The sequence below is a fragment of the Vigna angularis genome, chromosome 9 (assembly GCF_016808095.1).
Source record: "Vigna angularis cultivar LongXiaoDou No.4 chromosome 9, ASM1680809v1, whole genome shotgun sequence".
Taxonomy (NCBI): Eukaryota; Viridiplantae; Streptophyta; class Magnoliopsida; order Fabales; family Fabaceae; genus Vigna; species Vigna angularis.
Genome location: NC_068978.1, coordinates 4,095,386 through 4,120,953, shown reverse-complemented (window position 1 = coordinate 4,120,953; position 25,568 = coordinate 4,095,386). Strand labels below are relative to the sequence as shown.

Here is a 25,568-nt window from a genome sequence, read left to right as displayed (position 1 = left end):
ATACATATATTGATGTTCTCGTACTCTTGGGGGACTTGTCTAGTGTACAATGAAACAACTTGTCCATATCAAAGTACTATTCCATCAAACTATCACATATCAAGGTTAATCTATTAAATATCTATATGGTTAATACATGACAATCAAATTAAGGATCTCTTGCTATTTTTCAGGACATACTCCACCCTTCTCTACTACAGACTGGATGGATATTATGAGGGTCAAAATCATCCCCGGTTTTGGAGCAATTCTACATAATACATTATACTACTGAACACTACTATAAAATCGCTTCTCGAGATCAATGGAATCACATCAAACATATGCACCAAATTCACCATTAATAACACACTCCTCATCATTATAATATCATATAAAGGAACACCATACATGTTTACCATCATACTTACATTCGTATTTAAAATTCATAAAGCATAAACATTTTCATTTTCATTAAAATTGCAAAACAACAAAAAATAAAGAGAACCCAGAAACATAAGTACACAACTCACAACAGGGAGCACCCAACAGTACAAGATCACCGCTTAGCGTCATGCATATAGAGGCCAAAACCAAGTGACACTCTATGGCCAGCGCTCAATGACCTATCAGTGGCCCTCAACACTACATCAGAAAACAAAAGTTCATCTAATTGTTCTTGGATAACCAAGGACTTATTTAAATGACCAATTTGGTATTTCTAACTTAGTGAAGGATTCTAAAACATGTTTAGATGTCAAATTGAATATCAATTCGAACAAATGATCATTTCCTTGGTTTTTCCCCTTTAACATCAATTTCAATAAAAAACAAGTGTATTTCTTACAAAGAGAACAACAATTCAGCATACCATAATGACCAATTCTCAGCAATATAAGTAGCTACTCAAATCCTAAATTTATATGCATTTGGACTCCTATAGCAGGTCATTTCCTTCCCTACATCATTTTCTTATCTCATGATTGTGGTTCCATTTTTTCTCTCAGATCTCAAAAATAGTTTATCCATTGTTAAACTGGTACGGATGTAAAAAGGGTTTTGTTGCTCAAATGCGTGATAATTCTTCACAGTCTTAGCATCTGCAGCTACTGGTAGTGTGGTTCCTGGTGGAGCTTGGAGCGAAAGAATTATGTCAAGTGTTTTCTTTCGATTCAAGAACTTCAAGAACGGTAAATACGACTTTTGTTAATTATTGTTTTCTTATTCGGTAATTAAGGATTGTATTTTAAAAAATCATAATTATTATTGTATGTTTTGAATTCATTTGATAATTGCAAATTTTATTTCCTTAATAATTTCAAAAATTGTTAATCATCTTATTCTTTCTTGACAATCATAAGAATATTAGAAATTATGACTTGCTTCATAGACATAATAATATTCGAATAATTAATTGTCATGTTGAGTTTCATAAGTTCAAGAATTTTCGATAAATATTATGGTGAGTTTTGGTGTTGCATTGAAACTTTCAAATATATAAATTTTCTTCTAAACAATTCAAGTTTTACGAGATTTAAAATAAAAACAACTTTAATTTTTCATTGTGAATTTTTTATTTTAAATAAAAATACTTTTGAGCAAAATCAATCTTTACGGAGTCCAAATAAATAATTTCATAAATATATTTTTCTAAAAAAGAGTAGATCTATTTAATTTTTACGTAAAAATAAATACTATACAAAGTTATTTTATTTTGCACACCTAATACCTAATTAAACAAGACAACCGTCTTAGATTGTCAGTGTTACAGATTCTGAAGGGTTTTCTTTTATAATTTTCTTAAATAAATTATTATGAATTTTTATATATTTTTAAAAAAATTTGTCACCGATTTTATTATTTTTATTCTTTTTATACTTTTATGTTTTTAATCTTTTACATGACAATGTTAAATTTAATACAAAAAATTAAGTTTAAATTTTAATATAATAAATTTAATTTTTATTTACATAAATCATCCATTTATTACTTAATATAAAAAATATTTTTATATTTACTATAATATAATAATTAAAATCATTATATGACCTATATGAATTGAAATTTAAAATATGAAATATTTATGTCAAATTTAAATTATTAATAATTTAATATATTTTTTTGCGATTTAGTTTACTTGATTTGTTTATGTATAATTATATAATATTAGTATTTCTTTATTTTTTATTTAATTATTATTTGATATTGATATTCTAATTTAAAATTGATATAATTATAATTTCATTCTAAATATTTAGTATTTTATACAGTAATATTATATTTTATTGAGATTTTTATTTTAAAAAATAATTATTTGATATTAAAATAATAAAAAAATTAATACAAACATTAGAAAAAAAAAGTATGTCATAATAAAAAATCTATACTTATTAAATTTATATATATATATATATATATATATATATATATATATAGTATATATATGCTAAATTTTTACGGATAATTATAATATAATGAAATTATCTCCCAGCAATCTGGTTCCCGTTCCTAATCCTAAAACTTGCCAAACACGTTAGAAAGTTTGTATCTAAGACTGAAAATACTGTGACAAATACTGTAACCGTCATTAGAGGTGTCATTTTAATTTCAGCGCATGGTGGTACGGGGCTGCGGTGATAGCGACGATCGAGTGGTACAGGCGGCGGTGATAATGACGACCGAGTGGTAGAAGGGGAGAACCGTGCACCAGGTTAGCGTTTCTTTCAACTACTTTGTTTCACCGTTAGGGTTTTGTTATATATACATATATATAGTTGAATTTCTTCATTTTTTTTAAAGCAATCCAGTCACTTCTGCATAACCCTTTGGTATTTTTAAAAGGGATGAAGTTTAGTTACATTCTTTTAGGTAATATTAATATTTTTATAAGGGATGTAGTTTGGCTAAAATGAGAGGAAAAGGACATTGGGTTGGTGTACAAGTCGGTGCTTTTGTTCAATGTATTCTATTTTCTACCATGGCAAGCAAAAATTGGGATCAGCATTTATATACGTTGCAAGAACTTATTTTTCTTAATAGACTGTTCTTTTATACTTGATTAAATAAGAAATTATATAACTGTTTTTAGATTGACTGAATATCAAGATAAAGGGAGAGTGGGGCTTTTTATATTCTGTTGTTGATATAGGAGAGGATTAGGATGACCCCATTCCACACAAATTTCGATTTCATTTCAAATTCATATTTTTCTCTCGAATCCAATTGCATGTGGCTAATTTTTGTGAATAAGATTTTGGAAAACTTATGAGTCTCGTGGTGGACTGAAAATTTGTGGTTTAAGGCACCTCTGGTGTGCCTTCGTGTCCAAGGAAAAATGGATTGAAGTTCATGACTTGGGACTTGATCAATTTTTTACTTAGAGCTAAACATGTTGATAGTTCATGAACTTTTAATTGAATTCTCTAACATGTCATATTCTAATATAACATGTCATATTTTAATATAATAGTTACCTCTCAAAATTTATTTATTCACCAATGAAGGAAGAGATTTATGTTTGTTGAATGAGGATCACCATTGTAATATGAATTGCTTTTTCCTGCAAAAACTGTTTACATCTCACGTTCATTTTTCAATGCAACTGCACTTTCCTCCGCAGTTTTGATCATTTGATACGTGCTATTATAAATTTATTTTTTAGGAGAATATAAATGTTGCCACATATATATTCTGTGGCAATTTTAATCCATTAATAACATTGGATACCACTCTTGAATCTTAGACCAAAAAAGTAGGTCAAGATAGAAAATTTATATCTAAAAAACTGAAAGGACTGTGACTAATAATACTATAGCCGTCATGATCCAAATATGATAAACCACATGCGAAGTTCTCTGCTAAAATATAAAGTATCTTTGATCTTTTCGGAAACAGAAATGGGATTTAATGCTTTATATTCCTGTATTCATATCACATTCATTAGCATTAAAACTAATTTGAATTCGAACACGACTTTTTGCATCTCCATCGGCTGTGATTCTTGCAATATTAAATCATAACCGTCAAATATTTAAGACCTATGATTATCAGTTCACCTTTTGCATTTGCATTTCATCTACTTCTCTTTCAACAGATCCCTTATACAAACTTTATATTTCCCAAGTGGAAACATAAAGAAATATCAAGTGGTAGGGTTGAAAAGAAAGCTGTTCAAGTAGATGTAAAGAATGTCGGTTACTTATCTTTAAGAAACAACCCCAAGTTGAAACATAAAGAGATGTCAAGTGGTAGGGTTGAAAAGAAAGCTGTTCAAGTGGATGTAAAGAATGTCGGTTACTTATCTTTGAGAAACCCCATTTTGAAACATAAAGAGATGTCAAGTGGTATGGTTGAAAAGAAAGCTCTTCAAATGGATGCAAAGAACGTCGGTAACTTATCTTTGAGAAACCCCAAGTTAAAACATAAAGAGGTGTCAAGTGGTAGGGTTGAAAACAAAGTTGTTCAAGTGGATGTAATGAATGTCGGTTATTTATCTTTGAGAAACCCCAAGTTGAAACATAAAGAGATGTCAAGTGGTAGGGTTGAAAAGAAAGTTGTTCAAGTGGATGTAAAGAATGTCGATCACTTATCTTTGAGAAACCCTAAGTTGATACATAAAGAGATGTCAAGTGGTAGGGTTGAAAAGAAAGCTCTTCAAGTGGATGTAAAGAATGTCGGTGATCTATCTTTGAGAAATCCCAAGTTGAAACCTAAAGAGGTGTCAAGTGGTAGTGTTGAAAAGAAAGTTGCTCAAGTGGATTTAAAGAATGTCGGTTACTTAACTTTGAGAAATCCCAAGTTGAAACATATAGAGATGTCAAGTGGTAGAGTTGAAAAGAAAGTTGTTCAAGTGGATGTAAAGAATGTCGGTAACTTATCTTTGAGAAACCCCAAGTTGAAACATAAAGAGGTGTCAAATGGTAGGGTTGAAAAAAAAGTTGTTCAAATAGATGTAAAAAATGTGGGTTACTTATCTTTGAAAAATCCCAAGTTGAAACATAAAGAGATGTCAAGTGGTACGGTTGAAAAGAAAGGTTTTCAAGTGGATGTAAAGAATGTTGGTTACTTATCTTTGAAAAACCCCAAATTGGAACATAAAGAGGTGTCAAGTGGTAGGGTTGAGAAGAAAACTGTTCAAGTGGATGTAAATGATGACCGTGACTTATCTTTGAGAAACCTGAAGAGGAAACATAAAGAGATCGGTGAAACTTCCCTTGCACACTGTGGTATTTGCATGGATGCCAAGCCTGGGAAAGAAATGTTCAAGAACCAAAACTGTTCTCACCTTTATTGTGATTATTGCATTGGACGGCATGTTGCTGCAAAAATTCAGGAAAATATATTGATGGTGAAATGTCCTGAGCCAAATTGCAAAGCGGTTATAGAGCCTAACAACTGTCGTTCAATTATCCCTAAAGAAGTTTTTGATAGATGGGGAAATGCTCTTTGTGAGAATGTGGTGCTTGGATCACAAAAGTTCTACTGTCCCTTTAAGGATTGTTCAGCTATGATGATATGTGACGCAGGGGAAGTTGTGACTTCATCGGAGTGTCCACATTGCCATAGACTGTTTTGTGCACAGTGCAAGGTTTCCTGGCATGCAGGAATAGACTGTGAGAAGTTTCAGAGGTCGAAAAGGGAGAAAGGAAAGAACGGAGACTCATTGGTGATTGAACTTGCAAAGACTAAACGTTGGAGAAGATGTTCAAAATGCAAAATTTACGTAGAAAGAATTGATGGATGTACACATATTTCGTGCAGGTTTGTGTTTTACATATTTCAAACCACTCTTTTATCTTATGAAAGTAGAACATGTTTCTAGGAATTTGGATTATCGATTATTTCGTGTTATACCTATGTTGATATTGAACTTGAGAATCTTGACTATGTTTGTAGAGTGTTGAATAGATGTTTGTTGATCGGATCCATTGAGAGTATATGTTAGAAAAATGGTAGTTAGGACCATTTTAATCTTGTAAAAGATTGTCAAATGATAGTTACTAGTGTCAAATAATTTTTTTCTTTCATGAGAGTTTTCTTTTGCATTTTGAATGAATGTTTATTATTATTTCCTTTTTTAAATGTAATTCAATTAGAACAATATATGACCTTTTTACATGATGGTTCGTTTGTTTTGCAGATGTGGCCATAAATTTTGCTATGCTTGTGGATTGTCTTGGACTTCTAAACATTATTCGTGTGTAGTTCGTTAGGTTGAAAGAATCCCCCAAGATTTGGAATCTATTGTTGAGTGAGTACATTTGAGATTTTGGATTTTGCATAATTGCTCTTTGCAGTATGTTCAAATTTGGATTATTAAGCTTATCAGAACTATTAGTAGTTTATTCAGTGATTATTATCAGATTTGTCTTTTCAATCTAGAATTTCTTTAGGATTAATACTTTTATTCCCCAAAATGTAAAATTTACGTAGAAAGAATTGATGGATGTACACATATATCATGCAGGTTTAAATGTAATTCAATTACAACAATATATGACCTTTTTACATGATAATTCCTTTGTTTTGCAGATGTGGCCATGAATTTTGCTATGTGGATTGTCTTGGAGTGGTACACATTATTCATGAGTAAGTTTTGGTGAGACCAAGTTGAAAGAATACTCCAAACATTGGAATTTATGGTTCATTGAGTACATTTGAGATTTTGGATGGCCATGTTAACTTTTGGATCATTAACCTTATCAGAACCATTAGTAGTTTATCCAGTAATTATTAATAGATTTATCTTTTCAATCTAGAATTTCTTTAAGATTAATACTTTTATTTTCCAAAACATCTTTTCTTTTTTTAATCAAAATAGGTATTTTTCTGAAATACATTCTTTTGTTAGGCTTTTCGGAAGTTAATTTATTTTATCAATATTTTTTTCAGCTTGGTTACATAAGCGAAAGTAATATAAGTATATTAAAATGAGAAAGACCACTATAAAAATTAAAGAAAGAAAATGTTTAAGAACAAATTGAACCATATATTTTATTATGTTTGTGTGTTAGTTTTGGAAAAATACAAATTCAAGACAAATTGGTTACTTTAAACAAACAAATAATGAAAGCATTAATAGAAATAATTGATATATGCCTATGCTGAATGAGTCAGTTTAGTGTAGGAGAGAATAATGTTTAGGGTTATTTGTATAAATGATAAGAAAACAAGTTTAAATAAGATTTATGTCAATTATTTATTTTTGTTAATTTGGTGATTGCTTATCTTGTTTTATTATTAGTTTTTTTTATTGTTATCGTTGAAAGAGATATGAAATTTTATAGTCGTGTTACAAATAATAACAAAATCTCACATTTTTACATCCGATTTAATAGTATATTGCAGTTAAAAGAGACATGACATATCAAGAAATGAGAGGATAAATTTTTCATTGAGAATAGATACAAAAGTTTATTATAATTATCACTTAACTTATATTTTTATACTTCAAAGACTATTGTACTAAATTAAAACTCTAAATATCTAAATCTAAATTTTAGTATTACTTCCTTCACATTAAGGTAATTATTACAAACAAGAAAGACAAAAAAAAAATGTAATTTAATGTATTAAAAGCAATCATATTTCATGTTTATATAATTAGACATATAAAATTTATAGAAACAATAAATCCGAAGTCATACGGTTATTTCTTCTAAACTTCCATCTAGATACATATATTGATGTTCTCGTACTCTTGGGGGACTTGTCTAGTGTACAATGAAACAACTTGTCCATATCAAAGTACTATTCCATCAAACTATCACATATCAAGGTTAATCTATTAAATATCTATATGGTTAATACATGACAATCAAATTAAGGATCTCTTGCTATTTTTCAGGACATACTCCACCCTTCTCTACTACAGACTGGATGGATATTATGAGGGTCAAAATCATCCCCGGTTTTGGAGCAATTCTACATAATACATTATACTACTGAACACTACTATAAAATCGCTTCTCGAGATCAATGGAATCACATCAAACATATGCACCAAATTCACCATTAATAACACACTCCTCATCATTATAATATCATATAAAGGAACACCATACATGTTTACCATCATACTTACATTCGTATTTAAAATTCATAAAGCATAAACATTTTCATTTTCATTAAAATTGCAAAACAACAAAAAATAAAGAGAACCCAGAAACATAAGTACACAACTCACAACAGGGAGCACCCAACAGTACAAGATCACCGCTTAGCGTCATGCATATAGAGGCCAAAACCAAGTGACACTCTATGGCCAGCGCTCAATGACCTATCAGTGGCCCTCAACACTACATCAGAAAACAAAAGTTCATCTAATTGTTCTTGGATAACCAAGGACTTATTTAAATGACCAATTTGGTATTTCTAACTTAGTGAAGGATTCTAAAACATGTTTAGATGTCAAATTGAATATCAATTCGAACAAATGATCATTTCCTTGGTTTTTCCCCTTTAACATCAATTTCAATAAAAAACAAGTGTATTTCTTACAAAGAGAACAACAATTCAGCATACCATAATGACCAATTCTCAGCAATATAAGTAGCTACTCAAATCCTAAATTTATATGCATTTGGACTCCTATAGCAGGTCATTTCCTTCCCTACATCATTTTCTTATCTCATGATTGTGGTTCCATTTTTTCTCTCAGATCTCAAAAATAGTTTATCCATTGTTAAACTGGTACGGATGTAAAAAGGGTTTTGTTGCTCAAATGCGTGATAATTCTTCACAGTCTTAGCATCTGCAGCTACTGGTAGTGTGGTTCCTGGTGGAGCTTGGAGCGAAAGAATTATGTCAAGTGTTTTCTTTCGATTCAAGAACTTCAAGAACGGTAAATACGACTTTTGTTAATTATTGTTTTCTTATTCGGTAATTAAGGATTGTATTTTAAAAAATCATAATTATTATTGTATGTTTTGAATTCATTTGATAATTGCAAATTTTATTTCCTTAATAATTTCAAAAATTGTTAATCATCTTATTCTTTCTTGACAATCATAAGAATATTAGAAATTATGACTTGCTTCATAGACATAATAATATTCGAATAATTAATTGTCATGTTGAGTTTCATAAGTTCAAGAATTTTCGATAAATATTATGGTGAGTTTTGGTGTTGCATTGAAACTTTCAAATATATAAATTTTCTTCTAAACAATTCAAGTTTTACGAGATTTAAAATAAAAACAACTTTAATTTTTCATTGTGAATTTTTTATTTTAAATAAAAATACTTTTGAGCAAAATCAATCTTTACGGAGTCCAAATAAATAATTTCATAAATATATTTTTCTAAAAAAGAGTAGATCTATTTAATTTTTACGTAAAAATAAATACTATACAAAGTTATTTTATTTTGCACACCTAATACCTAATTAAACAAGACAACCGTCTTAGATTGTCAGTGTTACAGATTCTGAAGGGTTTTCTTTTATAATTTTCTTAAATAAATTATTATGAATTTTTATATATTTTTAAAAAAATTTGTCACCGATTTTATTATTTTTATTCTTTTTATACTTTTATGTTTTTAATCTTTTACATGACAATGTTAAATTTAATACAAAAAATTAAGTTTAAATTTTAATATAATAAATTTAATTTTTATTTACATAAATCATCCATTTATTACTTAATATAAAAAATATTTTTATATTTACTATAATATAATAATTAAAATCATTATATGACCTATATGAATTGAAATTTAAAATATGAAATATTTATGTCAAATTTAAATTATTAATAATTTAATATATTTTTTTGCGATTTAGTTTACTTGATTTGTTTATGTATAATTATATAATATTAGTATTTCTTTATTTTTTATTTAATTATTATTTGATATTGATATTCTAATTTAAAATTGATATAATTATAATTTCATTCTAAATATTTAGTATTTTATACAGTAATATTATATTTTATTGAGATTTTTATTTTAAAAAATAATTATTTGATATTAAAATAATAAAAAAATTAATACAAACATTAGAAAAAAAAAGTATGTCATAATAAAAAATCTATACTTATTAAATTTATATATATATATATATATATATATATATATATATATAGTATATATATGCTAAATTTTTACGGATAATTATAATATAATGAAATTATCTCCCAGCAATCTGGTTCCCGTTCCTAATCCTAAAACTTGCCAAACACGTTAGAAAGTTTGTATCTAAGACTGAAAATACTGTGACAAATACTGTAACCGTCATTAGAGGTGTCATTTTAATTTCAGCGCATGGTGGTACGGGGCTGCGGTGATAGCGACGATCGAGTGGTACAGGCGGCGGTGATAATGACGACCGAGTGGTAGAAGGGGAGAACCGTGCACCAGGTTAGCGTTTCTTTCAACTACTTTGTTTCACCGTTAGGGTTTTGTTATATATACATATATATAGTTGAATTTCTTCATTTTTTTTAAAGCAATCCAGTCACTTCTGCATAACCCTTTGGTATTTTTAAAAGGGATGAAGTTTAGTTACATTCTTTTAGGTAATATTAATATTTTTATAAGGGATGTAGTTTGGCTAAAATGAGAGGAAAAGGACATTGGGTTGGTGTACAAGTCGGTGCTTTTGTTCAATGTATTCTATTTTCTACCATGGCAAGCAAAAATTGGGATCAGCATTTATATACGTTGCAAGAACTTATTTTTCTTAATAGACTGTTCTTTTATACTTGATTAAATAAGAAATTATATAACTGTTTTTAGATTGACTGAATATCAAGATAAAGGGAGAGTGGGGCTTTTTATATTCTGTTGTTGATATAGGAGAGGATTAGGATGACCCCATTCCACACAAATTTCGATTTCATTTCAAATTCATATTTTTCTCTCGAATCCAATTGCATGTGGCTAATTTTTGTGAATAAGATTTTGGAAAACTTATGAGTCTCGTGGTGGACTGAAAATTTGTGGTTTAAGGCACCTCTGGTGTGCCTTCGTGTCCAAGGAAAAATGGATTGAAGTTCATGACTTGGGACTTGATCAATTTTTTACTTAGAGCTAAACATGTTGATAGTTCATGAACTTTTAATTGAATTCTCTAACATGTCATATTCTAATATAACATGTCATATTTTAATATAATAGTTACCTCTCAAAATTTATTTATTCACCAATGAAGGAAGAGATTTATGTTTGTTGAATGAGGATCACCATTGTAATATGAATTGCTTTTTCCTGCAAAAACTGTTTACATCTCACGTTCATTTTTCAATGCAACTGCACTTTCCTCCGCAGTTTTGATCATTTGATACGTGCTATTATAAATTTATTTTTTAGGAGAATATAAATGTTGCCACATATATATTCTGTGGCAATTTTAATCCATTAATAACATTGGATACCACTCTTGAATCTTAGACCAAAAAAGTAGGTCAAGATAGAAAATTTATATCTAAAAAACTGAAAGGACTGTGACTAATAATACTATAGCCGTCATGATCCAAATATGATAAACCACATGCGAAGTTCTCTGCTAAAATATAAAGTATCTTTGATCTTTTCGGAAACAGAAATGGGATTTAATGCTTTATATTCCTGTATTCATATCACATTCATTAGCATTAAAACTAATTTGAATTCGAACACGACTTTTTGCATCTCCATCGGCTGTGATTCTTGCAATATTAAATCATAACCGTCAAATATTTAAGACCTATGATTATCAGTTCACCTTTTGCATTTGCATTTCATCTACTTCTCTTTCAACAGATCCCTTATACAAACTTTATATTTCCCAAGTGGAAACATAAAGAAATATCAAGTGGTAGGGTTGAAAAGAAAGCTGTTCAAGTAGATGTAAAGAATGTCGGTTACTTATCTTTAAGAAACAACCCCAAGTTGAAACATAAAGAGATGTCAAGTGGTAGGGTTGAAAAGAAAGCTGTTCAAGTGGATGTAAAGAATGTCGGTTACTTATCTTTGAGAAACCCCATTTTGAAACATAAAGAGATGTCAAGTGGTATGGTTGAAAAGAAAGCTCTTCAAATGGATGCAAAGAACGTCGGTAACTTATCTTTGAGAAACCCCAAGTTAAAACATAAAGAGGTGTCAAGTGGTAGGGTTGAAAACAAAGTTGTTCAAGTGGATGTAATGAATGTCGGTTATTTATCTTTGAGAAACCCCAAGTTGAAACATAAAGAGATGTCAAGTGGTAGGGTTGAAAAGAAAGTTGTTCAAGTGGATGTAAAGAATGTCGATCACTTATCTTTGAGAAACCCTAAGTTGATACATAAAGAGATGTCAAGTGGTAGGGTTGAAAAGAAAGCTCTTCAAGTGGATGTAAAGAATGTCGGTGATCTATCTTTGAGAAATCCCAAGTTGAAACCTAAAGAGGTGTCAAGTGGTAGTGTTGAAAAGAAAGTTGCTCAAGTGGATTTAAAGAATGTCGGTTACTTAACTTTGAGAAATCCCAAGTTGAAACATATAGAGATGTCAAGTGGTAGAGTTGAAAAGAAAGTTGTTCAAGTGGATGTAAAGAATGTCGGTAACTTATCTTTGAGAAACCCCAAGTTGAAACATAAAGAGGTGTCAAATGGTAGGGTTGAAAAAAAAGTTGTTCAAATAGATGTAAAAAATGTGGGTTACTTATCTTTGAAAAATCCCAAGTTGAAACATAAAGAGATGTCAAGTGGTACGGTTGAAAAGAAAGGTTTTCAAGTGGATGTAAAGAATGTTGGTTACTTATCTTTGAAAAACCCCAAATTGGAACATAAAGAGGTGTCAAGTGGTAGGGTTGAGAAGAAAACTGTTCAAGTGGATGTAAATGATGACCGTGACTTATCTTTGAGAAACCTGAAGAGGAAACATAAAGAGATCGGTGAAACTTCCCTTGCACACTGTGGTATTTGCATGGATGCCAAGCCTGGGAAAGAAATGTTCAAGAACCAAAACTGTTCTCACCTTTATTGTGATTATTGCATTGGACGGCATGTTGCTGCAAAAATTCAGGAAAATATATTGATGGTGAAATGTCCTGAGCCAAATTGCAAAGCGGTTATAGAGCCTAACAACTGTCGTTCAATTATCCCTAAAGAAGTTTTTGATAGATGGGGAAATGCTCTTTGTGAGAATGTGGTGCTTGGATCACAAAAGTTCTACTGTCCCTTTAAGGATTGTTCAGCTATGATGATATGTGACGCAGGGGAAGTTGTGACTTCATCGGAGTGTCCACATTGCCATAGACTGTTTTGTGCACAGTGCAAGGTTTCCTGGCATGCAGGAATAGACTGTGAGAAGTTTCAGAGGTCGAAAAGGGAGAAAGGAAAGAACGGAGACTCATTGGTGATTGAACTTGCAAAGACTAAACGTTGGAGAAGATGTTCAAAATGCAAAATTTACGTAGAAAGAATTGATGGATGTACACATATTTCGTGCAGGTTTGTGTTTTACATATTTCAAACCACTCTTTTATCTTATGAAAGTAGAACATGTTTCTAGGAATTTGGATTATCGATTATTTCGTGTTATACCTATGTTGATATTGAACTTGAGAATCTTGACTATGTTTGTAGAGTGTTGAATAGATGTTTGTTGATCGGATCCATTGAGAGTATATGTTAGAAAAATGGTAGTTAGGACCATTTTAATCTTGTAAAAGATTGTCAAATGATAGTTACTAGTGTCAAATAATTTTTTTCTTTCATGAGAGTTTTCTTTTGCATTTTGAATGAATGTTTATTATTATTTCCTTTTTTAAATGTAATTCAATTAGAACAATATATGACCTTTTTACATGATGGTTCGTTTGTTTTGCAGATGTGGCCATAAATTTTGCTATGCTTGTGGATTGTCTTGGACTTCTAAACATTATTCGTGTGTAGTTCGTTAGGTTGAAAGAATCCCCCAAGATTTGGAATCTATTGTTGAGTGAGTACATTTGAGATTTTAGATTTTCATAATTGCTCTTTGCAGTATGTTCAAATTTGGATTATTAAGCTTATCAGAACTATTAGTAGTTTATTCAGTGATTATTATCAGATTTGTCTTTTCAATCTAGAATTTCTTTAGGATTAATACTTTTATTCCCCAAAATGCAAAATTTACGTAGAAAGAATTGATGGATGTACACATATATCATGCAGGTTTAAATGTAATTCAATTACAACAATATATGACCTTTTTACATGATAATTCCTTTGTTTTGCAGATGTGGCCATGAATTTTGCTATGTGGATTGTCTTGGAGTGGTACACATTATTCATGAGTAAGTTTTGGTGAGACCAAGTTGAAAGAATACTCCAAACATTGGAATTTATGGTTCATTGAGTACATTTGAGATTTTGGATGGCCATGTTAACTTTTGGATCATTAACCTTATCAGAACCATTAGTAGTTTATCCAGTAATTATTAATAGATTTATCTTTTCAATCTAGAATTTCTTTAGGATTAATACTTTTATTTTCCAAAACATTTTTACTTTTTTTAATCAAAATAGGTATTTTTGTGAAATACATTCTTTTGTTAGGCTTTTTGGAAGTTAATTTATTTTATCAATATTTTTTTCAGCTTGGTTACATGAGCGAAAGTAATAAGTATATTAAAATGAGAAAGACCACTATAAAAATTAAAGAAAAAAATTATTTAAGAACAAATTGAACCATATATTTTATTATGTTTGTGTTGTTAGTTTTGGAAAAATACAAATTCAAGACAAATTGGTTACTTTAAAGAAACAAATAATGAAAGCATTAATAGAAATAATTGATATATGCCTATGTTGAATGAGTCAGTTTAGTGTAGGAGAGAATAATGTTTAGGGTTATTAGTATAAATGATAAGAAAACAAGTTTAAATAATATTTATGTCAATTATTTCTTTTTGTTAATTTGGTGATGGCTTATCTTGTTTTATTATTATAGTTTTTTTATTGTTAACGTTGAAAGAGATATGAAATTTTATAGTTGTGTTACAAATAATAACAAAATCTCACATTCTTACATCCGGTTTAATAGTATATTGCAATTAAAAGAGACATCACATATCAAGAAATGAGAGAATAAATTTTTCATGGAGAATAAATACAAAAGTTTATTGTAGTTATCACTTAACTTATATTTTTATACTTCACTGAGTACTATCATACGAAATTAAAACTCTAATCATCTAACTCTAAGTTTTAGTATCACTTCCTTCACACCATTAAGATAATTATTTAAAACAAGAAGAAACACAAATAGTAAAAAAATGGTATATATATAAAAGGTTTAAACCCTCGTTTGGTTCTCATATTTTTTCTGTCAATTTCAAATGGTTCATTATGTTTTTCGATCTTAATCGGGTTTTTAAACTTGTTAAAATGAGTCAATTAAGCTCTCTCCATTAATTTCTCAATAACGTCGTTTGCATGAGATGACGTGGTGCACAGAAAATTAACTCAATTTAAAATATTTAAATCTGTGGATAATAGTCATATGAAAAAAATTAAAAAAATATATATGCAGGCAATGAGAGATTTTGCAACTGCGTTGCCACCGATCAGGACGAGAACGACCCTTCCTCACTCTGGCTCAACCCTTCTTCCTCTATCGAAATCAAGGACACCTCTAACGCTGTTGCACCTGCTTCAGCAAATGCAGCAGTGAGAAAAACGATGTCGTTCGAAACCCCTGGTTCCAGCACTCTAACAGAAACCCCTAGTGCCGCCGCAGCAGCTCACGTCCCCAACCCCAAGAACCAGGGTTTCTTCCCGAGGGAATTAAACTTCTCCAACTCCTTAAAGCCCGAATCCGGTGAAATTATGAGCTTCGGAGAGAGCAAGAAGAGCTCTTACAATGGGAGTTACTTTCCCGCTGTAGCAGCTGAGGAGACCAACAAGAAGAGAAGGTCTCCTGTTTCTCGCAGCAACATTGACGATGGAATGCTGTCCTTCACCTCCGGCGTCATTCTACCGACTTTGAATGTAAAAGCTCGTGGTGTTGCTGGGGGCGGTGATTCCGAAAACTCGGATCTCGAGGTTTCCTTGGTGAAAGAGGCGGACAGCAGGGTGGTGGAACCGGAGAAAAGGCCCCGGAAGAGGGGTCGAAAGCCGGCGAATGGCAGAGAGGAGCCGCTGAATCACGTGGAAGCGGAGAGGCAGAGGAGGGAAAATCTGAATCAAAGGTTCTACGCGCTTCGTGCGGTGGTTCCAAACGTGTCGAAGATGGACAAGGCGTCGCTGTTGGGCGATGCCATATCCTACATAAACGAGCTGAAGTCAAAGCTGAGTGAGCTTGAATCGGAGAAAGGGGAATTGGAGAAGCAATTGGATTCGGCGAAGAAGGAGCTTGAGCTGTCAACCAAAAATCCCTCGTTGCCTGCCACGTATATATTTTTATAATTTTTTTCATATAACTATTAAACATGATGACCCACTTGATATTGACAAACGAAGGTTTAAATCTATTAAAAACAATCATATACTATGTTTATAGAATTACGCATATAACGCGTGTAGAAACAATCAATTCTAAGTAATATTCCTTTAGGCTTTGTGCACTTGAATGAATTTGGGGAAGAGTGATTGAGTGAATTTGAGAGGATTTGAAGATAAATTTTTTTGTTGTTTGTTTGAGTGAATTTTGAGGTAAGTGAGAGTGGATTTGGAAGTAAATTTTTTTAATTTGTCACATCAATCAAATCTTAAACTAATTCTCACAAACTTTGCTTCCAAATTACCTCTAAATTCACTCAAATAAACAACAAAATTTATCTTCAAATTCTCTCAAATCCACTCAATCACTCTTCCCCAAATCCATTCAAGTGAACAAAGAGTTAGACTTCCATCTGGATACATATATTAATGTTCTCGTACTCTTGGGGGACTTGTCCTTTGTGGTGAAACAACTGGTCCACATCAAACTATCACATATTAAGGTTAATTTGTTAAACATCTATGGTTAATATATGATAATTAAACTAAGGATCTCTTGCTATTTTCCAGGACATACTTCACCCTTCTCTACAAGAGACTATATGGGTATTAAGAGGGTCAAAATCATCTCCCGTTTTGGAGCAATTCTACATCAATACATTATACTATTAAACACCACTATAAAATCTCTCATCGAATCCATGAAATCATATCGAACACATGCACCAGATTCACCGTTAATAACACACTCCTCATCATCATAATATCATATAAAGGAGCACCATACATGTTTTCCATCATACTTTTAGCCATACTTACATTCGCATTTAAAATCCATAAAACATCAACATTTTCATTTAAATATACATTAAATCAATATCATTAAAATTCCAAAATAATAAAAAATAAAGAGAACACGTAAACATAAGTACACAACTCACAACAGGGAGCACCCAACAGTACAAAACCATCACTTAGCGTCATGAATATTGAGGCCAAAATCAAGTGACACTCCATGGCCAGAGTGACCTATTAGTGACCCTCAACGCCACATCAAAAAACAAAAATTCATCTAATTATTCTTGGATAACCAATGACAAATTTGATATTCCTAATTCAGTGAAGGATTCTAAAACATATTTAAATGTCAAGTTGAATATCAATTCGATCAAATAATAATTTTCTTGATTTTTCCAATTCAACATCAATTTCAATAAAAAAACAAGTGTATTTCGTACACCAAACACAACAACAATTCAGCATACCATAATGACTCATTCTCAGCAATACAAGTAGTTACTCAAATCCTAAATTTATATGCATTTGGACTCCTATAGCAGGTCATTTCCTTCCCTGCATCATTTGCTTATCTCATGATCGTAGTTCCATTTTTTCTCTCACAGATCTCAAAAATAGTTTATCCGTAGTTAAACTGGTACGGATGTAAAGAAGGTTTTGTTGCTCAAATGCGTGATAATTCTTCACAGTTTTAGCATCTGCAGCTACTGGTAGTGAGGTTCTGGTAGAGCTTGGAGCGAAAGAATTATGTCTGTTTTCTTTCGATTCACGAATGGTAAATACGACTTTTGTTATAAGACGCTGATGCAGATTTGATATTATTTTGTTTCATTCTTGCGACTAAAAATAGCAACAATTGCAATACCTTTTTCATATTGAAAAAATAGAAAGTTTGGGTCTACTTAATTTTATTTTATTATGAAGATTGAAAAATATATATAACGTAGCTTTATAGGGCTAATGTTTAATGAAGATAAACATTTTGCTTTTTAATATAAGCAAACAAGAAGGAAAGAGAATATATTATTTTCTTGTATAACATAATGTAATGATTTTATAATGTGTAAGTGTATTATTGTTTAAGGACTCTAATTATTTTCTGTATTTTTATATGTTTATTTTTATTATGTTTTTATTTTTTGTTAATTCGAACACTGACTTTTTACATCTCCATCAGTTGCATTTCTTGCAACATTTAAACAGTCGAATATTTAAGACCCATATGATTTCACCTTTTGCATTCCCTTCTATTTCATCTACTTCCCTTTATTAATGTATATATATCATATCATGCAGAATACTAATTTTCCATCAGAATTTTTTTCATGGAATGGAGGGAGTTTCATCTCATCTATCCATGAATTTCTATTTTTCAGTCTTTTCGGTGATGACGAAATATTTCCAATTTTGGATGATAAATATTCTGAAGAGCTGCAATTACAAACGTAAAGTTTTACGGATGAAAAAGAAGTTGTTACAGTGGACATAGATAAGGACGGTGACCACCATTTGAGAACCCTTAAGGGGAAACAGAAAGAGATCGGAGAATCTTCTCATGACTACTGTGGTATTTGCATGGATGCCAAACCTAGAGAAGAAATGTTCAGGAACCAAAACAAAAAAAATAATATCAAGTAAATATAAAAAATTTATGTATGTCAAAATACCAATTTTTTTATATAAAAATTTAGAGAAAAAATATGTATTAATATTATTATTGACTTAAATTTTTTTCAATTATAATGCTCATGAGAATTTTCTTTTGGATTTTGAATGTATATTGTTTTACTATGAGATAATTCAATTATAACAATATATACCTTTTTTTTTGCAGATGTGGCGAAGAATTTTGCTATGCTTGTAGATAGTCATTCATGTATGGTCTTTTAAATTTTGGATTTTCATAACAGTTCTTTTCCGGATATTCAAATTTGGACTATTAAGCTTATCAAAACCATTCAGTAACTATCATTCGATTTGTCTTTTCAATTCATAATTTCTTTAGGGTTAACACTTTTATTTTCCAAAACATCTTTATCTTTTTTAATCATAATATGTATTTTTGTGAAATATATTCTTTTATGTTAGACATTTTGGAAGTTTATTTTTTTTCCATCAATATTTTGGTTGTAGATACATGAGCGAAAATGATTAGTTTATTAAAATGAGAAGGACCACTGTAAAAGAAAAAAAATGTTTAAGAATAAATTAAACTAAATGTTTTATTATTTGTGTGTGGTTAGTTTTTGGAAAAATACAAATTCAAGACAAATTGGTTACTTTAAAGAAACAAAAGATGAAATCATTAATATAAATTATTGATATATATGCCTATGATGAATGAGAATCGATATAGTGTACGAAAATTAGAGAATAATATCTATACAGAAGCATATGTCATATCACGTCAAGTTAAGGATGATAATATATATATATATATATATATATATATATATATATATATATTATTGTATAGGATAATAATATATGGTATTTATTGTACCATTTAAATTCATCTAAATTAAGAGGTAAAATAATAAAGTAAATAAAAGGAATCTAATGAAATCAGTTTTATACACAGATACATATTACTGAACTAATGTTGTGTTGACTTTAGGAAGTTTGTAGGAAATGATTATCTGAAGAGTGATTGAATGAATTTGAGAAAATTTGAGGATATATTTTTTTGTTTATTTGAGTAAATTTGGAGGTAATTGAGAGTAGATTTAGAGATAAAGTTGATGAGAATTAGTGTAGGATTTGATTGATATGATAGTTTTAAAAAATTTGTTTAATTGATAGAAATTAAAGATTACCAAAATGTCCTAGTTATTAAAGTAATATAAAATGATAATTGTTAATATTATATTTAATTGTAAAAATATTTATAAAAAGTAAAAAATTAAAATTAATTATTAAAATTAATTTTAAAAATGTAGAAAAATTGTAATTTATTAAAATGGATTTATTTTTAAATGTAATATTTTTGTAATATAATTTACCATCAAGTGATGATATGATTTTATTTGTTATCAAAGTAAAATTGAATATTTTTGACAAAACAAATAATTAGAGAAAGTTAGAATATTACGCAGGATGCTCGTGTTGAGGACTATGATGTACTAAATTATTAATAAATTAATTTACTAAATTATTTAATAAATTACTATGATGCTACACTAGCTTTTATGAATAAATTATTTACTAAATTATTATTAACATTTTAATTCAAACAATATAAAAAATAAATAACAAACATTTTTTTATAAAATTTAGGAATTTTATAAATTTTTTATTTAATTTTATTAGTATATTTTAAATTAATAACCAATAAAATAATTAATTCATTCACATCATTATTTCCAAGATACGTGACTCTAAAGATCAAGATCCTGATCAAGTCCTTCACTACCATCATTATTTCTAAGATATATTCTAAAGATCAAAGTTGGATATTATGCTTAGGTTAATTTTTGTAATGATTCGTCCATCTTCTTTCTCCCTGAATTTTTGTAATGTTCTTCTCTTGAAGGGATTTCTCATTCACAAAGGATTATTCCTTCTCCTTTTCACTTGAAAAAATTTACAAAATTAGCTCTCGCCAAATCTAAATCCCTATTTACAATTAAACTAACTAGCTAATTGGTCCAACTAATTAATATAATAATGGATTACCAGCCTGCTTTATTCGTCTCTCATTATGCATCCTAACAACAGGGGGTGACAGTGTCTACTGTTTACCACAACAACAAGAAAGCAGATGGATAAACAAGCAGTTGAACCAAAAGAGGAACTCGCAAGATGCTCCAGGGCCTCCTTGGCCCTCTTCCTGGTCATAGATGCCTCCCTATAGGGTCGCGATCCGTGCTCATGGAGAGGGTCGCGATCCGTGTAGCGGCAATGAGGAACTTGGCAGATTGGACATCTACTGCTCCAGTCTTGCGGTCGGGGGACTCAAGAAGGTGAAGTTGGCGGTGGTGCGAAGTGAGGAGAGAGTCTTCGTGGAGGTCGAACGTGGAGACCACAACGCCGGAACCGAATACAGACTTTGAAAATCGAATAATCATCTTCTGAAGAATAGGGGAACCGAATACAAATAAATGGGAATCGAATACAGGTTCCCTTGTTCTTCTTTATACGGCTGGAACCGAATATGGTTTCTTGGAACCATATACAGTTTCATGTTCTTCATCTTCTTTAGCTCCAATTATGTATGTTCTTCATTAATCACTTCCTTCTTCGTCTTCGTATTGCCATCAACCTTATCTTTTTCATCTACCACCGGCAAAGCAAAAAACAACAAATACTTACCTAAAATCAATTATAGTAATGTGATAATTGCAAGTGGAATTATATTGAATCAGGAGGTCAGTTTAGATCTTTTACACTGTGTTCGCTTGAAGCAATTTCACTGTTCACACAATTTTGCGAGCAAGGAATTAAGCTCTCTTTCGTGTTCACTTGAGAGGAAAAGCAACGATGGACGACAACAAATTTGCGGGATGGATAGATTTTTGGTCACCCTCGATGGTGAAGAGATTAGGAGGGATTTATAGTAAAAAGTCATATATACCCTCATCGTTTTATTAAATTCCATCAGTTGTTTGTTGTTGGCTCTTTTGCATTGACGACGAAGAGAAAATCGTGAGGTTAGTAAGGTAGTGTCTTGTTTGTACAAATTTATTGTTGTTTTTGACTTGCAAGGTTGTAGATGAAGACGAAGAAGGAGCTTCTGCAGGTTGATGGCATGAAGAATAAGCGGGTTTGAGAGCGAAAGAAGACGATGAACAGTGCTTGGAATGAAGTATGAGGGTGGCATATTCGGTTCCAGGACAGTTGTATTCGGTTCCACTCTTGGGAAGTTTTTTCAAAAGCTTTGTATTCGGTTCGCTACTATGTATCCGGTTCAAGCAAAGCGAAAAAATTCACGAAGCAGAAGTATTTGGTTACCTAGGAGTGGTATTCGGTTCCCAAACCGAACTTCGAACAGCTGCTGGAAGTCTTCGGCCGGCGAAACTTCGAAACCGTTTTGTAATTGATGATGGGGTTTTGGGAGTGAAGGGGCCAAGTGAGGTGGCCTGCAAGAGGAAAAAAGTGGTCGAGTGCAAGAGAAAGAGAGTGTATGAGTTTGGGAAGAAGGGTATGGAAGAAGGGTGGGGTTGGGTGAGAGAATTGGTAGAAGAGGATGCGTTGAATAAGAGGTGATCTTAACCATAGTATGTCAAAGAAGGTGAGGGGAAGCGATGTTTGAGTTGATAATTCTTCTGATTCCAAAGTTGGTGCTATAATGAAAACTTGTACCACATGCACGGTTTCTTTCTTGTTGCTTGGACCAAACAGAAACAAAAGAGAGAAAAGAAAACTTATGCAGGTGGTTATGTCTCGTGATTCTCTAATCTGGTGATTCTCTAATCTGGTGATTCTCTAATCTGATGACACTACTTATTAATTGAAACTGATATACATTTTATTCTCTGCATAACGAGCCCTATAATTTTATACATTTCAAAGGTGTTGATTCTAATCTATTAGTTATTATTTACCTTCTCTGATGAAGTATCCTCACACTTCACAGGTGTCATTTCTTGCATAAATCTTTTTTACGTGTCAATTCTACAACAAATTTTTCAAAACCCTAATGTACGTGTACAACAAATTCACAGGTGCAGTTCCAATTGCATTTCACTTCCTTTGAGCTTAGTTTATTCTTGTTTTGATAACTCATTTTTTTTATTACATTTTTAAGTTCTTAAACGTATGTTATCCTTTCTATTGGGTGTGGTAGTGTCGTAGGAATAAATCCAATTATAGATTCAGCAATTCCGAAAATTCCATGGATGATAATTTCCTTGTCAAATCTTAAATATCAGCGTGAGAGAAGTGTGTAATGTCATACTAAATAGCTTCGTTTAAATATTTCTTTCTTCAAAATTAATCAATCTCACTTCCATAACAAATAAATTCATACTACTTTGTATAAAATTATATTACAAAGCAATACTACATTTAAAAATAAATTTATTTTACTAAATATTAATTTTGTTACTATTTATAAATAATTTTTAATTAATATTTCAATTTTTTACTTTTTACAGAATTTTTTACAATTAAATATAACATTAACAAATAAAATTTTATATTACTTTAATAACTAGGGGTATTTTGGTAATCTTTATTTTTTTTACCAATTATACAAATTTTTTAAATCTGTCACATCAATCAAATCTTATACTAATTCTCACAAACTTTACTTTCAAATCCACTATCAATTACATTCAAATCCACTCAAACAAACAACAAAAACTTTATCCTCAAATCCACTTAATCACTCTCCTCAAATCTACACATCTGAACAAAGCCTTAGATTAGATCCTTCTAAATCCCTCCGAATCTCACCGTATTTGCGGGTAATTGAAAAGTGAATCCTCTCCCAAATCCTTCCGCGCTTTTGAAAGGAACACAACTTTCATTTTAAATCGTCGATCGCATAGATACAGTAAATTCTCTTATTCTCTTAAAGGCTTTGTTCGTTTAGAGTGACTTGGGAGAGATGATTTGAATGGATTTGAGGGTAATTTTTTTGTTGTTTTTTTGAGTGGATTTGTGGGTAATTGAGAGTGGATTTGGAAGTAAAGTTTGTGAGAATTAGTGTAGGATTTGATTGATGTGATAGATTTTAAAAATTAGTTTAATTGGTAGAAATTAAAGATTACCAAAATGCCCCTAGTTATAAAAGTAATATAAAATGTTATTTATAAATGTTATATTTAATTGTAAAAATATTTATAAAGAAAAAAACATTATGAATAATTTATAAAATTAATGTTTAAAAATTATAAAAATTAAATAATCAACTTATTTTTAATAAATTAGAAAATATAATATACCTAATTTTATTAAGATGTAGATTTTTTAAATTATAATATTAAAATAATTATAAAAAAAACTGAAAAATATATAACCTGTAACCGGTTAGGCGTTTGCAACCTGATATCGTCCCCTTCCTCACGCACTGCTTCTACACAGTCTACATCCTCCGATCCTTGGTGCACCTCCTCATCTCGCCCTCATGCATCCATTGCTCCATAATCCTCTTCAACTCGTCCTCCTTATTCACGCCCACAACTTCGACCGCCAACCATTAATATTCAATCATACCACCGACGATGGCAAGCAGGGAACAATGATGAAGGCTGCTAGAACCGCGACTTCAACGCTTCAAACAAAACGCAAAAACCAACCCTGTAACCGAATAAATTTTTGCGTAACCGAATACCCAAATACAGCTTTTCTCTGTGTTCTGCGTAACCCAGTGGAATCGAATATGCACTTCATAAATCCAATATATTTGTTTTTAGTATCTGGTATAGTGAAATGTTTTAAGGGCATAAAAGCTTTTTCTCATTAATTCATCGCAAATCTTCTCAGTTATGCGAGTGATTCAAAAACCCCCTATCCCACAAATCGCTTCATTTCGCTTCTCACAAATCGACTGAAGTGAACATGGACCAAAAGTGCATAAATCCTGCAAATCCATCTTCGCTTATCCCTTTAATCCTCTCAAACGAACAGTCTAACAATTTTAAATCATCGCTCTCTAATTCACATAATCAGTGAGGCTTAGTCAGTATTTTCACTTCCTTCCAGTAAAAATCTAGGATATTATATATATATATATATATATATATATATATATATATATATATATATATATTTAATAAATTTAAATTTATATTATATATAAATTTAATAAGTATAAATTTTTTTATTATGATATACTTTTTTTGCTAATGTTTGCATTAATATTTTTATTATTTTAATATCAATTAATTATTTTTTCCTAAAAAATAAATAGATCTACTTTTTTTGAAACAAAAAAAATATCTATGAAATTATTTATTTGGATTCGATAAAGATTGATTTTTCTCAAAAGTATTTTTATTTAAAATAAAAAATTCACAATGAAAAATTAAAGGTTATTTTTCTTTTAAATCTCGTGAAACTTGAATTGTTTAGGAGAAAATTTAAATATTTGAAAGTTTCAATGCAACACCAAAACTCACCATAATATTTATCGAAAATGCTTTGACTTATGAAACTTGACAATTAATTATTCGAATATTATTATGTCTATGAAGCAAGTCATAATTTCTAATATTCTTATGATTGTCAAGAAAGAATAAGATAATTAACAAATTTTGAAATTATTAAGAAAATAAAATTTGCAATTATCAAATGAATTCAAGACTTACAATAATAATTATAATTTTTTAAATACAATCCTTAATTACCGAATAAGAAAACAATAATTTTCTGAACGTTGATATAATCATTACCTTTTTTTTAGTAATGTTTTTGTTTTTTAATGGACATCCAAAACGTTTCTGTGTGGCTCTTGATTTGACT

The 25,568-nt window shown here is 30.4% G+C and overlaps 2 protein-coding genes across 2 annotated transcripts; both read left to right on the top strand.

Moving 5' to 3' along the window:
• Positions 1–5,216: 5,216 nt before the first annotated feature.
• Positions 5,217–6,647, top strand: LOC108346408 (E3 ubiquitin-protein ligase RSL1-like). The gene is made up of 3 exons (XM_052868830.1): positions 5,217–5,739; positions 6,119–6,229; positions 6,511–6,647. Exons 1-2 carry the CDS (start codon positions 5,237–5,239, stop codon positions 6,189–6,191), a joined length of 576 nt encoding a protein of 191 aa, XP_052724790.1. The 5' UTR covers positions 5,217–5,236; the 3' UTR covers positions 6,192–6,229; positions 6,511–6,647.
• A 7,522-nt stretch (positions 6,648–14,169) lies between these two features.
• Positions 14,170–16,447, top strand: LOC108346409 (transcription factor MYC2-like). Its single transcript, XM_052868637.1, has 2 exons — positions 14,170–14,218; positions 15,457–16,447. The coding sequence occupies exons 1-2, from the start codon at positions 14,170–14,172 to the stop codon at positions 16,329–16,331; spliced, it is 924 nt and encodes a 307-aa protein (XP_052724597.1). The 3' UTR covers positions 16,332–16,447.
• The last annotated feature ends 9,121 nt before the right edge of the window (positions 16,448–25,568 follow it).